Source organism: Mastomys coucha, unplaced genomic scaffold (genome assembly GCF_008632895.1).
Source record: "Mastomys coucha isolate ucsf_1 unplaced genomic scaffold, UCSF_Mcou_1 pScaffold16, whole genome shotgun sequence".
Lineage (NCBI taxonomy): Eukaryota > Metazoa > Chordata > Mammalia > Rodentia > Muridae > Mastomys > Mastomys coucha.
This window is the reverse complement of record NW_022196898.1, coordinates 69,739,453-69,756,479: the sequence shown is the minus strand read 5'-3', so window position 1 is coordinate 69,756,479 and position 17,027 is coordinate 69,739,453. Positions and strand designations below refer to the sequence as shown.

Here is a 17,027-nt window from a genome sequence, read left to right as displayed (position 1 = left end):
TTGTGTGTAGCTGTCTCAGCATTCAACTCCTTTTGCTGTGCTTCTTGCTGTCTTTTTGTAATTTCTGTAATTTCAGGGCCCAGCCCAGCCCAAGAGAGTGAAAGCAAGTGAGGCAGAAGGCTTGCCAGGGGCTTTGCCAGCCCTGTTGGCTTTGCCAGGATGCTATTGGCCTGAGCTCTGTTGTAACTCTGCAACTCTGCATTGCCTTCTCCTCTATCACTCTTACCTTCCTCTGGAACTTTTTTTTTCTTTTTTTTTTTTTGTTTTTTTTTTTTTGTTGTTGTTGTTGTTGTTTTTCGAGACAGGGTTTCTCTGTGTAGCCCTGTCTGTCCTGGAGCTCACTCTATAGACCAGGCTGGCCTTGAACTCAGAAATCTGCCTGCCTCTGCCTGCCTCTGCCTGCCTCTGCCTTCCAAGTGCTGGGATGAAAGGCGTGCACCACCACTGCCTGACCTTCTTCTGAAAAAGTTGAATTACTTCAATGGGGAATGTCCCCTCTTTTCCTTTTCCAAGTGGGCTTGGGTGCCTTCCATGGCTCATGTCTAGTCTTCTATGAGCACCATTCGCCTCTACAAGGGGAAGGAGAATTTCTGGGAGAAATCTCTTTGCCCAAGACTAACAAGAGCAAGGAAAAACAACCCTGGGACTGGGATTTCTTAGAAGTGTTAACCCAGTGGCTCTTAACCTTCCTAATGCTGCAGTCCTTTAATATAGTTCCTCATATTGTGGGGATCCCTCCCCAACCATAAAATTATATTCATTGGTATTTAATTAACTGTAGTTTTATTACTGTTATGAATCATAATGTTAAGATTATGTTATGTTATGAATCATAATGAATCGGTATTTTTCAATGGTTTGGGGGGGGTCACAACCCAGAAGTTGAGAATCATGTTAACCCATCTTTTTTTATGTTAGTGTGTGGGTGGGTGTGTGAGCATTCGTGTGCGTGTGTAGTGTGCATGCTCGTGTGTAGAGGTCAGAGGACAGCCTGAGGCGTGTTACATACCTCATTTTATCACTAGCTTGGAACTAGGTAAGTCAGCTGACCAGCAAACTCCAGCATCTTCTTGTCTCGGCCTCAGCTGTGATTACAAGTGGCTCCATATCTGACTTTGTTTTTTGTTGTTGTTTGTTTGTTTTTGTTTTTGCTTTTTTTTTCTTCTTAGTGGACTGTGGGGATTGAACTCCAAACCTTGTGCTTGGGGGGGGGGGGGCTCAGAAGACTCACTTGTTCTTTTGTCGTAAGAATAGGTGGGCGCTTTCCTTGCGGCGTCAACCCCCAGGAAGGCTTTATAGTTATTGTCTTCGTACCAGTTAAAGGAGAACACGCGAGAGCCTCCGCCCTCTGGGTACCCACACAGGAGGTCAGACAGGATGCCCATCAGCTGTGTGAAGGTCTCAGGACCACCATTCTGCAGGAGAGGTCTGGTTACCCAGAGCAAGTCTTGAACACTTGGCCGATGGATAAACTAGGATAAGGAAAAGGCTTTGAATGGTTGTTTTAAAATTTTATTTTATTTCATGTACATTGGTGTTTGGCCTGCATGTGTGTCCCTATGAGGGTGTTAGATCCCCTAGAACTAAAGTTACAGACTTCTGTGACCTGCCTTGTGGGTGCTGGGAATTGAACATGAAAAAGCAGCCAATGCTCCTAACTGCTGAGCCATCCTTGCAGCCCCGACATTGAATAATCTTAAAGCAGACAGAATGAAGGCCGATCTCCATATTTAAAGGGAAGCATAAATGTTCTTAGCAATTCTTAATTCAACTGCAGAAGAAGAAAAAAATCTGCTGTCATCTATTTGGGGACAAGCAAAAACACAAAACATGCCAATATTGTCTGCTTTCTTTTGTTTGGGTTCCTTGGGATGTGTGCTTGGAAAAATGCAGAGAACGTATCACCATAAGCTAATTGTTATCCTGTTTTGGAAGTGCAAAGCCATGGCAAATTTCTATGACTGAAAACTTTATGGGGCTGGGGAGATGGCTCAGCGGTTAAGAGCACTGACTGCTCTTCTGAAGGTCCTGAGTTCAAATCCCAGCAACCACAGGGTGGCTCACAACCATCTGTAATGAGATCTGATGCCCTCTTCTGGGGTATCTGAAGACAGCTACAGTGTACTTACAAATAATAAATAAATAAATCTTTAAAAAAGAGAGAGAAAGAGAGAGAGAGAGAGAGAGCTGGGCAGTGATGGCGCATGCCTTTAATCTCAGCATTTGGGAGACAGAAGCAGGTGGATTTCTGAGTTCAAGACCAGCCTGGTCTACAGAGTAAGTTCCAGGACAGACAGGGCTACACAGAAAAACCCTATCTCGAAAAACCAAAACCAAAACCAAAACACTTTAGAATGTAGTGTTCTGTACTTGGAAAATAATCCTTTTTAAATGTTATTTTTATTTATGTATATGTGTGTGTCTTTTGTCTGTGTCTGTATGTGCACATGTGCATGCAGATGACTGCAGATGTTAGAAGAGGCTGTTGATTCTTCCAGAACTGGGATCATGGGTTTACAGAGAGCTGCTCTGTGGATGCTTGGAGCTGATCTCTGGTCCTCTTCGAGAACAGCAAACACTCTTAACTACTGAGTTGCCTCTCTGGCTCCTCAATAGATCGTCTTGTTAACTTAATTTTATCTCATGTGAGTGCTTCCATTCAACTGAAATATGTGATTTGTTCTTTCTCCCTCCTACCCCACCCCCATTTGAGCTCAAGAGTGTGCATGTATGTGTGTGTGTGTGTGTGTGTGTATGTTTGTGTGTGTGTTTTAAGATTCAAGCAAAGAACAGAAGATGTCTCACTTATTGGATGAAAAATTTCAAGTTCTGTGTCTACTAAGAGGAACCTGGTATTCTTCATCTCTCTCTTTATGGTGTCATGGCACCCGTGGCTTCATCTCTGAAAGGTAGATCTGTGATGCTGAGAAGTCTGGGGGACACTGGCAAGTGGCACCAGTGTCCTGGTTCCCATCAGGCTTCTTGGCTTTATTTTAAGGAAAATATAAAATAAAAACAATGCTGTGTTTATTCCCTAACCACACTTCACTAGTTACATTCTAAGGAACTTGGAAATTTAAAAAAAAAAAAAAAAAAAAAACCATTAGGATCCAACCAGGTGTGACGGAAAACATTCTCCCACTTCTATCAGCGATGTTTACCTGTGGTCTCTCTCTTTGTACACATGCCAACACTTGCTTTCCGAACTGATGAGCCCTGTGTGGAATCTACACAGTGAGTCACATTTATAATCACAGTCTACGCCTCAGTAAGAAAGTGGGGATCTCAGATTGCTTTAACAACAGTGAGTCTTATGACCAGAGGGGGTTATTATCATTATTATGTTGCTTAGTTAATCAAAGCTCTCAGAAATGAAGGACTGTACCGAGGTCAAATGTTCTGATATCAATACAAACTGCTTGAACCCTGTTCCCAAATGCTCAGGCCTCTTATCTAAACAGGCAAGGATTCTTCCCGAGCACCCCCACACAGAATTAAAAGTGTTGAGATGCTTTGGGAAGGTATTTACACTCTCTGTGGACTTCACCATGATCACACAGATCTGAGCTTTTGAAATGCTAGAAAGAGAAAAAAAAAAAATGGTAGAGACTCCCGCTGCATTAGGTGGCCAGCAGTACAGCGGGGCCTTCTCTCACTCTCCCTGCCAAGCAGGGATCCTGCTTTGCCATGATTGAGCTTAATTTTATAAAGACAGATTCCAAGCATGTTATTTTCCAAGTTGGCTGAGCCTAAGGTAGCTGGGAAAAGTCTAGGGAGGGGGGTGGGGGCGGGAAACAAAACAAAAGCTTTTCCATGTCACTTCCCCTTGCGTTATATTCATCACACTTAAAGAGATGCCTTTCTCTTCCTCTTCTTCCTTGACCATGTGTTCAAAAAGGCTTGTGACGGTATCCGTCAAGTCTCTTCCTGGCTCCCAGCAATCAACTCTTTTGCGCTTTTTTTTTGTTTTGTTTTGTTTTTTTGTTTTTTTGCAACAGGGTTTCTCTGTATAGCCCTGGCTGTCCTGGAATTCACTCTGTAGACCAGGCTGGCCTCGAACTCAGAAATCCACCTGCCTCTGCCTACCAAGTGCTGGGATTAAAGGCGTGCACCACCACCATCTGGTGAGCAATCAACTCTTAAGTAGAGGAACCGATTTCCACATTTGAGAAGTCTTATGGAATTACATATTAATTAAGTTGTATACATATGTTCTGAAACAACACAAAACAGTCACTCTGGAGGGAGGAAGTGAATGTACGAGGGTAAAGCACTAAAGATTGTAGCCATAAGCACAATAATAAGGCACGGTGTAGGACTGGCACATTGCTTACTGCACCACTCAGTCCTAGAAAACCTCAGATAGAGTTGCAAGTCCATAATGAATCATGTTACTGCAGACAAGTTGTGGGTTCGGCTGGTACCTATGTCTTGATGTAGCATCAAAAGAATGGTTATTTTCTTTTCCCCTCCTACCTAGGAGCACAGATGGTATAGGACATGAGCTAATGCCATTAAACTACTGGATAAAAAGAACAAACTAATTTCTCCTTAACAAACAAGAGGTACAATGGAATTACTTGATATAATGAGTGGGTTAAAATAGTGTGAAGGCATAATAAAACTGTGGTTAATGACATTGGGCCTCTTACCTTTTGTATTCTTGGTGACAGATCAGATAATATTTCTCCCCAAAATCTCAAGTTGATTCCTTGAGAACTGCTCTCAAGGAGTGTGGGGAGCTGGAATCAACAGGAAAAAAAAAAATTAAATGTAGTTACAGACCTAAGGAGATGGCCTAGTCAGTGAACTGCTTGCCCCATAAACAAGGGGACATGAATTTGATCCCCGGCACCCATATAAAATCCTGTTTGATAGCACAAACATGTAACCCCAGTGCTGGGGAGATAGAGACAGGGAGATAGATCCTCAGGAACTGCTGTCCATCCAGTCTAGACAAATCCAATGCGCTCTAGGCCAGAGAGAGAGGCCTGTCTCAAAAAACAAGATGAAGAGCAACTAAGAAAGACTTCTGATGTCAGTTTCCAGCTGAACATGTATGTATGTGCACACAGACACATCCATACAAGTGTACACACACAAACATCTACACATTAATGTTTTACACACACACACACAAACATACACATGCACACACACACACACACACACACACACACACACACAGAGTCACATAAAAGTACTGTCTGATTTTGCACATGTTTGCAAGCTACCGCTCCCTTTACAGTTGTATTTCTATAAGGTCACTTTCAGAAACAAAATTCTTTTTTTTTTTTTTGTTTTTTGGTTTTTGGTTTTTGGTTTGTTTTTTTTTTGTTTGTTTTTCGAGACAGGGTTTCTCTGTGTAGCCTCGGCTGTCCTGGAACTCCCTCTGTAGACCAGGCTGGCCTCGAACTCAGAAATCCGCCTGCCTCTGCCTCCCAAGTGCTGGAATTAAAGGCGTGGCGCCACCACCGCCCAGCTAGAAACGAAATTCTTTTACCTGGTCCAGAAAAATCAAAGGCTCCTTATTCCAAGTCCCCCTGCTGAGCCAGTCAATTACAGATAGCCTCATGGGGACAGAAAATGTACCAGAGTGACTCTGATTGCTGGTTTAGTGACACCAGACAAGACTCCCTGAGGAGGGAAAACTGTCTAGCTGGTAGAAAGGGAACACCAGCGACGTGCAGGGCAGCCATCGGTTCGCCTCCAGGCTCTGCAGGGTCTGCCCGCACTCCTTCAGTGCTCATGTCTGTCCCCTTTGTGTCTCTTTTGGGCAGGTTGTCACTCCTCCTCTGTTCACCAAAGCTAGGTCATGACAGGGCCCACCAATTCCATCTCTTTTCTTTTAAAGCTACAGTTTGCATGAGTACGCATCCCCTGGCCCATTCTCCAGTCGAGAACAGCATTTGGGTAACACTTGCCCACGAAACAGCTTAGGACAGTCTGAGTATTTTCCATTGTTGATCTCAAATACCAAAGCCCTCAGTTTTGCTTGCTCTCCAGCCTTAGAGCCTGATTCAAACACCTTGAACATCAAGTTCAAATCCTGGTTACCTTTAATTGTCACAGCTTCAGAATGGAATTGAATCACTGATTGTCTGCCCTAAAGGGTCTTTTAGGACTGAGATCAAACTTGAATGTCATCCTCATTCGGGTATAAGCCAGGAACCTCAGCTCTTTCACCCTGCAGAGTGGCTCTCCCATCTCTGCAGAGTTGGAGTGTGCATCAGGAGCTTAGATGCAGGTAATTGAGCATGGACTACTTGAGCTCCTAGCTCTGCCCTGTATCCTCACCTATTTTGCTTCCCATGGTAGGCCTGCTTTTATGCTTTATGCCCTAACCCTAACCCTAACCCTAACCCTAACCCGTCTAACCCTAACCCTAACCCTAACCCTAACCCTAACCCTAACCCTAACCCTAACCCTAACCCTAACCCTAACCCTAACCCTAACCCTAACCCTAACCCTAACCCTAACCCTAACCCTAACCCTAACCCTAACCCTAACCCTAACCCTAACCCTAACCCTAACCCTTACCCTAACCCTAACCCTCTGCTCTGACCACTGGGATGAGGCACCCATCTGGCTGTGATTTCTTTTCAAACTGCTTGTAAACAGCTTGAATGGTAATGGATGTTTAATCCCTGTTTTTGTTATAGGCTGTTGAGGTAGAGTTCAGTGGGTAGGATAGGAGGAAGGATGTAAACAAATCACAGGTCAAAGAATGCTCTCACTGATCTTGTCTGTCTTCTCTCCTAAAGACTAGGAAAGATAAGTAGGGACATATTTCTGTTATTATTGCTATCATTATTATTATCATCATTTTTTTTTAGACAAACCCTCTCTACATAGCCCTGGCAGTCATAGAACTCATTATGCAGACCAGGCTCCCCACCTCTGTCTCCTGAGTGCTGAGATTACAGGCATGTACCACCACACGCAGCTGTCTCCGTGTGAGTGTGTATGTGTGTGTGTGTTTCTACTACATCAATGGTTTTCTACTACATCAGTGGGTCATGATCCCTTTGGGGAATCACATATCAGATATCCTAAATATCAGATATTTACATTATGATTCACAACAGTAGCAAAATTACAGTTATGAAGTAGCAACAAAATAATTTTATGATTGGGAGCCACCACAACATGAGGGACTGTATTGAAGGGTCTCAGCATTAGGAAGCTCAAGAATGACCATGCTAGACCGTGAACTCCTTAAACATAGAAATAGGCTTCGTTTCTACATCTTCAGCACAGATACACATAGGCAATCCATGAATGCAGTGTTGTAGAAAAGACACAGAATATCCTGAGGTTTCAGGTTCTGTGAGCGGTATCTCTGCCAGGGAGGCAGTAGCCTACTATTGGGAAGGTGAGCCTTGAGCTGACAAGGGTCTGAGACGATTGTAAGGATGAGTTGACGGCAGTACCTTGGGCATAGAAGGGGGTGGGGAGTCTGCAACCATGTGGAGAGAGGAATGTGAAGCCAGACATTGGGTCAGCCTGGACAAATAGCTGGATAAGAACAAGATTAGGGGTCTGGAAGACCAGAAGCCCAGGGCCAGCGTGAGATGCATTTTTGTGTCTGGTCAACACTTTCTTTTTTTAATCTTGCTAATAATTGGATAATAATCTATCAATCACACATTTGCTAAGCGCGGATGTCATTTGACACTTTCACAGAGGTCACAGATCAGGCATCCTGCATATCAGATATTTACATTGCGATTCGTCACAGCAGAAAAACTACATCGATGAAAGGGCAATGAAATAATTTCATGGTTGGGGTCATCAGAACATGAGGACCCATGTTAAAGGGTCGCAGCATTAGAAAGGTGGAGAACCACTGCTCTGGTGTGTGCTTGCTAGCCCAGCTGCATTCCCTTCCTAGTTATTTTCCGCAGGGATGGTAAATTCTGAGGCACTTGTGTTACTTGTGTTTTGGAGAAACCATCTCAGAACAAGCCTGGCTCCCATCAAGTCTCCCTCTGAATCCGCTCACCAGCTTTTTAACCACGTGGCTATAAATTATAAGATAACTTCTCCAGGGCTCACTTCCTCCTTGAATTCTCTCTCCGTTATCAATTCCAATTCATAAGACCCGTTCTTGCCAAAAAAAAAAAAAAAAAAAAAAAAAACAGAAGAGGCTATAACTTTATTTGAATGGAAAGATTTCCAGAAAAAGGGTCAAGGACCAAAGTGGCAAATATTACTATTATTATGTCCCAGACACCTATATCAGCAAGTTCTCTTAGTATTTCAAATGACAAATAACTTTGCGTCATCATTGGGGTTGGCACGGATAATTTGAGATCAAGGTCTAATTAGACTTCTTAAGGACTACTGGATATACAAATAGGGTTGCAGCAATGTGTCTCTATTAATTGTGGTTGATCTAAGTGGTCCCTGAGCCATGAAGCCCTACTTAAGAAAGTGATGTGGGGCTGGAGAGATGGCTCAGCAGTTAAGAGCACTGACTGTTCTTCCGAAGGTCCTGAGTTCAAATCCCAGCAACCACATGGTGGCTCACAACCATCTGTAATGAGATCGGATTCCCTCTTCTGTGACGGCTACAGTGTGCTTACATATAATAAATTAAAAAAAAAAAAAAGAAAAGAAAGTGATGTAAGGCCCTCACTGGGGGCTCCTAAAGACCTCTGTTAAGCTTCTTGAAAGACAAAATATATTCCTTTCCCTTGGAATTTGCTATCTGTTTTCCAGTGTGAAATAAAGTGTACTAGCTCCTTAAACATCTTGATAGTATTCACTGATTCAGTAGCTGTCACTTCATCAGCACAGGAAAGGACTGGCCTATGATTGATGGATTTTTTTTTCTCTAACTCAAAGGAACCGATCTGGAAATAATATTCATTTCTAAGTTGAACATACATACCCAGCACGTGGGTAGTTAGGTAGAATCAAGTTTAAAGTGTCTTTGCAAGGGTAACATGGTCTCTGGGAGCCAGTGGAAGATTCTGGACTCGGATATGGGTAGCTTGTCTTCAAAGCATCTGGCCCACAAAGTTAAGAGCTAGTGAAGCTGTAGACACTGTGGGCAGACAGCTCTGCGTGCTAGGACCCTTTCCCAGCAGCTGCTACAGGAAGTCCAGGTTTATCCGGGAGGGAAGTTGTTGCTCGGCAACTGGATGACTGTGGATTTAAAGCATGTTTGTTGCAGCCTGACAGTTGTTAAGCATTGGATAAAAAGAGAGGAAACTGCTTTGGTGGTGAGGGGGCAACCAGGAGAGGCGCCCTGCGTGCTAGGAAATGCGTCATGAGTGGAGAATTCAGACTCAGTTACATGACGGGTGGGGGGACATGCCAACTGGCTCCACTGGGAGAGGTCATCCAGACGTGCTGTCTCCCGACACTGGGAGGAACAGTGTCTGAAGGTCTAAAGCAGAGGGTGGGCTCTGGGTAATGTGAACAGACCAGTTACGGGACTTAGTGCGACAGAAACTAGGCCTCGTTCCCTCCTGATGACTTCTGCCCTAGTGTCTGCTGCTGATGAAAGCAAAACTGAGCTTGGAATCCAGAGGGGCAGCGAAAGGTTATTCTGTGAGATAGAACATCCTCCAGTGCCGTGGGCTGAGGATGAGCAAGGGGCCACAGCAGAGCATAATGTGTTCTCCCCCATCACCTGCCACCCCCTCTTCCTCTGTGTGTGTGTCTGTGTGTGTCTCTCTGTAATGTATATATGTGTGTGTGCTGTGTGTATGTATATATGGTATGTGCATGTATGTGTGTGTCTCTCTGTGGTGTGTATATGTGTGTATGTGTGCCTCTGTGTGTATAGTGTGTATATGTATGTGTGATGTGTATGTATGTATATGTGTGTTGTATGTATGTGGACGTGGTATGTGTGTATGTGTGTGTCTCTGTGTGTATGGTATCCGTGTATGCTATGTGTATGTATATATGGTATGTGTGTGTCTCTCTGTTTGTGGTGTGTATATGTTTGTATGATGTATCTATGTGTGTCTGTGTGTGTGGTGTGTCTGTGTGTGTGGTATGTGTGTATAGTATATGTATGTGTATGTATGTGTGTGTGTCTCTTGTGTGTGTCGTGTGTATGTAGGGGGGTATGTGAGTTTGTGTGTGTGTGGTGTGTATGTGTGTGTGGTGTGTGTATATGTATGTGTATGTATGTATATGTGTCTCTGTGTGCGTGGTGTGTATGTGCATGTGGTGTGTGTATATGCATGTGTATGGTGTATGTATGTGTGTCTCTGTGTGTGTGTGGTGTATGTGTGTGATGCATGTCTGTGTGTCTTTGTGTGTCTGTGTATGTGTGTGGTGTATGTATGTGTGGTGTGTATGAATATGTGTGTGGTATATGTGTGTGTGCATGTATGTGGTATGTATGTATGTGTTGTATGTGTGTGTGTGTGTGTGTGTGTATGTACAGGTCAGAGGACAACTTCAGGGGCCATTCCTCAGGTACCATTCAACCTTTAATAAATGAATGAGTAAATTAATCAATTTTGAATTTTGAGACATGGTCTTGAACTGGCATAGAGCTTGCTAAGTATGCTAGGCTGGCTGGCCAGTGAGCCCTAGGGATACACTTTCCTCTGCCCCCCTAGTGTAGGGATCTATAAGCATGTTCTACCATAACTGGCTTTTCCATATGGGTTCTGGGTATTGTACTTGTACTTGTAGGCCAACCCCTTTACTGACTGAGACACTGACTAAAGTAGCTCCCACAGCCCACACTTTCACTTTGGTATAAGCAAAAATGTTTTGGAAGTGTGCTTCCCATCGCTTCTCTAATACAAATTTCACTGCAGTCCCATGATGGGTGTGGAATGGGTCTTACTGTCAATTTCACAAAAGTGGAAGAAATGGTCCTCTATAAACAATAGCAAGTTGTTAGACAGTAGCCAGAAAGCAGTGTCTGGATCACTAGGGGATGCCTGTGTGCCAGCAGGTGGCCCAGCACTCTGGTCCTCTACTACTGGAACCGCACTCAAGAGCCAATGCTGAGTGAGGACTTTTATGAGAAGAGCCAAGGTTAATGACAACACCAGAAACCAGCATGGCTTTCCGCCCCTGCCTGTACCCAGAAGGAAGAAACACCTGGCTGGTGCTGAGGCTGGCCCGCAGGCAGCAGCTCGGAGGCCTGGGAGTGTGCTGGACCCCAGATGGGGAGGTCACATCTGTGCTGTGATTTTCCACCTGTTGCCCTGAGCTCTGTAGCTCAGTATATACTGAGTTACAACGACACGAGGGGTCTCCCCCATGAATGAACTCTGTTGTTCTTCTAATTCTGTAATATGGGAGTGAGCTGTCAGCCTCGTACAGCTGGGTCTGAGCTGTAATCCCCTTGTGTGCCCAAACACAGACTCAGTCTCAGCATCTTCAGTGTCTGCCTCGTCAGACCTGTGACACGTGTGGGTCCTGGGGACCTGTCATTGTCCTGAGTGATCTTGGCCTGTGCATAATAGATTCTGTGCACATACACATTCATGTAAGTGCTCTTGGGAGTGGGGAGGGAGAGGCAGAGCTCTATCATCCACGTTCCCACCTTAAACTTTTAGAGTGAGTTCAACTCTTGAAAACTAAAAAGAAAGAAAAAAAGGAACATCTTATTTTGTATATGAGACCCACTGGGGTACTTGTGTATTAGTAGTAGGTTAGGAAAGAAATTCCATTGCAAGATCTTTTAACCTGGGGTCTGACTCCAGTGGCTCCCATGAGTCTCCACCCTATCACATCTGTGGGGACTTACATTCCCTAGGGAAAGGCTTAGAGCTGGCGTCAGATTCTCAAGCATGATCCTAATCCATAAAAACAATTCAGACCTACTGTTCTGCAGAGAGCTGAAGTATCAGGAGCCGAAATCCTTCCAAAAGCCAATTTACACTGGAGGGAACCTGTTATCTAACACGTGGGTATCACATATCCTAAGTACGGGATCTATATTGACTGAACACAGGCAGAGATGCCAGACCCCACCATCCCAACCATCAGCTGTCCCAGGGACTGGCTTCCGTCTCAAGTCACTTTAGCTCTGACCATCAGGGAATCTTTCTTCCTCAGTCTATAAAGTCACATCTGGTCTGTCAAGAAGACAGGTCCTAGCTTACTGTATGTATCTGGAGCCTAAAGGAAATCAAGACAAGCAAATGATGCGATCATGAGCCCCAGGCACATTAAAAGACTTTTCTTCTAATTCCTTCTTTATTGAAATCTATTTGCCAAGGGGAACCCCCCCCCCAATAACCACCGATTAGAGGTAGGGAGACAGGGGCTACAAATGCTGTAAGCCAAATTCTTCTAGTGTGGCTTAATGGTTTTTAAAACTCTGTTTCTGTCTGAGTTTTGTTTCTGCCTGCCATGTACCCCTACACATACCCTGGCCCCCAACACACCCTACACTTAACCCCCCCCCCTTCAACACACATATACTGCTGCTTGCACTGGAATTTGATTTTCTTTCTCTTTTCCTCCCCAAGTAGGAGAAAGTTGGGTAGACATAGCAACCTGGGGGGGGGGGGTTGGGGGAGGGAGGGAGAGGGAAAGGAGGGAGGGACTATATCATGGAGGTAAGTCACTATTGAGATATTATTGTTAAACCTGGAAGACGTGGGGTTTCCCCCAGAGAATTGTGCATAGCAAAAAGCCACTCGAAAATTGGAACACATAGTTGAAATTTAACAAACTGCAGGCCAGTGACCCCAGGGAGCAGAAAGCAAGGCCAGCTCTCACCAGGCGGTGCGAAGTCCGCCCCCTGTTTATTCCCGGTGACTCAGGAATTCAGGGAGCAGAGCCAAGAGTGAAGTGGGACATGGGCAGTGGCATGTAGTCAGGACCCCCAAGACCAGGCCTTTTCTTCTCTGGAACTCAATGTTCAGCCAGCCAAGAGTCACAGGGACAGGAGTGCATCAGAGACAGCAAAGTAAAAGCCACAGCATCCTAGGGATTGAGGGAGAGGAAAAAGAAGGAGGAGGAGGACGAGGAGAAGGAGGAGGAGAAGAAGGAGGAGGAGGAGGAGGAGGAGGAGGAGGAGGAGGAGGAGGAGGAGGAGGAGGAGGAGGAGGAGAAGCCGAACTGAACTGCAGCAGGAACATTTACAGAAAGTTGTGATCCCCAGAGCCAGCTTTCCTCCATCCACAGCCACGGAGATGGGGGAAACGGAGGAGGGAACTCAAGATTTCCTAGCAGAATGGCGGCCTTAGCGTCCACCTCATCCCCTCTGCTGAGTTTCCCCAAATCAACATCCACCGACAAGGGACAGATTTGCTTCTCAGCAAGATTTCAAAGCTGAGCACCGGAGTGGGAGAGAAAACAGGAAAGTGGGAGGGAGGAGTGGGGTAGACAACGGGATGGAGGAGGGGCAGAGGGGCCTGCGCTACCTGGGCAAATCAGATGAGAAAAAAAAACCTCCAGCCCCTAACCGAAACAGACTAAAGTTGTTTTGTTTTTTGTTTTTGATTTTTTTAAGAAGGTGTGAACATTTTAGGTACGCTAGCAGTAATGATGCCCTGGGCTCAGCTCTGAGCCTCTGGGTCTCAAGGTGCCTGCTGTTAGCCTGAAAAAGTCCCAGGTGAAGATGAACTTCTTCACACTACACTGTTGTAGGTGAATCCAAGGGAGGCTAAACCATGGAGAAATTCCAGCCACCTGATTTGCTCTGTGCTACCCCAACTCATATGCAAATGTGTGTGGGGGGGGTGGGAGGGAGAGAGAGAAAGGGAGAGAGACAGAGATACACACAGAGACACACAGAGAGAGGCATCGGGAGAGACTATGTGACTGGGTTGGGTAGAGCAAGGCCCAGAGAACTGCTTTTAGATTATTTGAAGATGACAACATTCAGTTCTGACCTCCAGAGGAAAGAGGAAAAACACAGCTGGCCCCAGTTGGTGCTAACTCCCACTAGGTTCCCTCAGCTCACAGATTCCCAGGTCTGGAGGTTGCTCCCACTCTACCCCCACCCTTGCTCTGTACCCAGCAGGGGCAGGTGCTGGTCACAGTGGCTTACTGAGATTTTTTTTCCCTCTTTCTTTGTTAATGAGAATTGACTTGGCATTTAATAAAATCTTATTTATACAAGGGCTACATGTGCACAAGAAACAACCCAGGAGAAGGGCCGACCGAGTGTCGCCCCCACCTCCACCACCAACTCCACCCCCCCTCCCCGGGGCCGGGAATGACAGTGGCTGTGCGCCAACCAGCTGCAATAACAGCCAGGCCAGAGGCTAGCCGTGTTCCTCTAGGGGGCCATGGGGTCTGCCCTGGCCACCCTGTGCCTGCCTGGGGATCATTTTCCTAAAACCACTCCCAGGATGGGAACAGGAAACAATGAAAGCAAAATCTCACTTAATGCTTGCTATGTCTTTTAAGTCCTTTACTAGTAATTTATTTGCTTTTAATGTTTAGCTGTCCTGTTCGTTTGTACCGGGAAAGGCACATTTCAAGGGCACCAGACGACTAGACTAGACAGGGTGCTTACGCGTTGTTAGGAGCTCACGAGTTCTACTTTACTTCTTTCCCCCACTGAAGCAGATGCAGGAGGGATGAGGATGGCGGGCAAGGAGGTCTGCGTGAGTCACCTGGCGCCTCCCACCGGGGGGGGGGGTGTTTTCCTCGGCCCCGCCCACCTTTGCCTCCTTTGCTCTCTTTAAGAGAAAGGGCGGGCTGAGCACCTCTGAAGCACCGCACCGGCCCAGAGGTGTTTGGGTTATGCATATTACTGTTTCGTCTATAGAAACTGAGCTTGTAAAGTCAAACTCCTTTGTTCAGGTTGATCATTTTTGACCCTGGCTGGAATTTAGAATTATCTGCAAAGATCTCGAAAATACTCAAGTAACCTGTACTAACTGACTCGGGATCTTTGGACTCTGGAGCTAGAAGCGTGCTTGTTTTTTCTTTTGGAGACAGGGTCTCATTTAGTCTAGCCTAGCCTTAAACGCCGACTGTAGCCAAGGGTAACCTTAAATTTCTATCCTTTTGCCTCCAACTCCTCACACACTGAAATTCCAGGTGTACTCCACCAAGATTAGTTTTTTTACAGTGCTGGAGATCAAACCCAGGGCCTAGTCGGCATGCTAGGCATGTACTCCAGAACTGAACGGTATCCCCATCCTGACATACGTAGCTGTTGAAGCTTTCCCAGTGATTTTCGTGTTCTGCTAAGCTGAGGACTGCTGCTCTCAGGGACAAGTATTATTCGTGCTGAGCTTTCTCCACTGAGGAGCTTTGAACAGGTTAGTTGGATTGTTCGTGAGCTGAGTGTGAATAGGGAGTTCAGTGTTGGCACCACGGCCTCCGCTCATTGCCTGGCCTCGGCAGGTACCTGCTGCAGCTGGACAGCGCAGATAAATCTAAGTAAGTGAGAGAGAGAGACTAGTAAAACTTCTGATTTCTAAACCCAATGAAAGGCAGAAGAAAGGTATGGTGGTGTGAATAGGAATGGCCTCCCATGTGTTTGAATGCTTGGCCCATAGGGAATGGCCCAATTAGGAGGTGTGGCCTTGTTGGAGGAAGTGTGTCACTGTGGGGGTGAGCTCTGAGGACTCTTACGCTCAAGCTATGCCCAGTGTGGAATCCAGTCTCCTTGCCACCTTCTGATCAACTCTCAGCCCCTTCTCCAGCACCCGGTGTGCCTGGACACTGCTATGGAAGTGGCCCACCATGATGCTAATGGACTAAACCTCTGACCCTGGAAGCCTACCCCAGTTAAATGTTGTCCTTTAAAAGAGTTGACTTGGTCATGGTGTCTCCTCACAGCAATAAAACCCAAGCTAAGAAGGTGTTCAGGTCTTGTTTGATAAGTAAACACCCAGATTGGGGTTCCAGCAAGGGGTTGGCTATAGTTTGTATCTTGAGTGTCACACAAAGGCCCATCTTGTTAAAGGCATGCTCTCCATCTTGACATTAGTAAGGATGGTGGAACATATAAGGGATAGGGCCTAGTGGGAGGTCTTTGGGCTATTGGAAGGTCTGCCCTTGAAGGTCTTGATGGGAACTCCAAGTCTCCGTGACTGCCCCTCCCCTCTTCTCTTTTGCTTCATGACCGAGAAATGAGTGGATTATTCATTCCATCATGTATTCAGCCATAATGTGATATCTCGTTACTGGACCCAAAATGATGGACCCAAAATGGCCCATCCATCATAGACTGGAATCTCTAAAACTGTGAACCAAAGGAAGCCCTTTCTCTGACAGATTGGAGGTGCGCGTTACGGTAATGCAGAACTGACTAACACAAGGTCTAGTCGCTAATGGATAATTTTGTCCAGATGCAAATCCAATCTGGCTCTACCCAGGGCTACATGAACTGAAGACCGTGCCCCAGAGGAGGCAAAGATTGCTTCTGTAGTCTGCTGTAGGACAGAGATGTTCCGGCCACAGGCTGTTAGTTCCATCTGCAGTATAGGAAGCATCAGGACCATCTCTAAGCCCCTAGACTCTTTGTGGTGGCCTCCTCAGGCCCTAGCCCCTTTTACCTACTTTGAAGGCCCATCCCAATGAGCTGAAAAAATTGCAGAGTAAATCCTGAGGGAAATTCAAAATAAACTCTGCCAGAAACTATAAGGCCTATCTTACTTTGATTCATTTTAGAGAATTCATCTGGCTTCTTTCTTTCTCCTTTCTTTCTTTTATGTGTATTATACCCCCAAAGACAAGGCCGCCTGTGTCCTAGGCTAGCTGAAGATGATCATTAGAGTCTGGCATTCTTGCCCCCACCTCCTAAGTGCTGGGATTACAGATGTTTATGTGTGCTGCGGAGATAACCCTGGCTTTGTGCATGGAAGGCACGCACTCTTAGCAACTCAACAACAACCCTGTCCCCAGCTTAAAGACAAGCTGAGAAAGAGAGAACACAAAAGATCTAGAGAGAAAGAGTGTGTGTGTGTGTGTGTGTGTGTGTATGTGTGTGTGTGTGTGTGTGTGTGCAAGAGAGCTAGAAGGAGGGAGAGAGAGCAAGAGAACAGGCTAGAGAGAGAGTCTACTGAGGGAGTTCCAAAACAACCAGGGCTACAGAGAGAGAGAGAGAGAGAGAGAGAGAGAGAGAG

The 17,027-nt window shown here is 45.7% G+C and overlaps 1 protein-coding gene across 1 annotated transcript in view; it reads right to left on the bottom strand.

The window, feature by feature from the left end:
- Positions 1-17,027, bottom strand: part of Abca4 (ATP binding cassette subfamily A member 4) — a 141,613-nt gene that overhangs the window by 98,779 nt on the left and 25,807 nt on the right. The window contains exons 7-8 of the mRNA XM_031375329.1: positions 4,653-4,742; positions 1,232-1,472 (exon numbers count right to left, since the gene is read on the bottom strand). Coding sequence (XP_031231189.1) covers positions 1,232-1,472; positions 4,653-4,742 — 331 coding nt within the window. The remainder of the gene's footprint in view (positions 1-1,231; positions 1,473-4,652; positions 4,743-17,027) is intronic.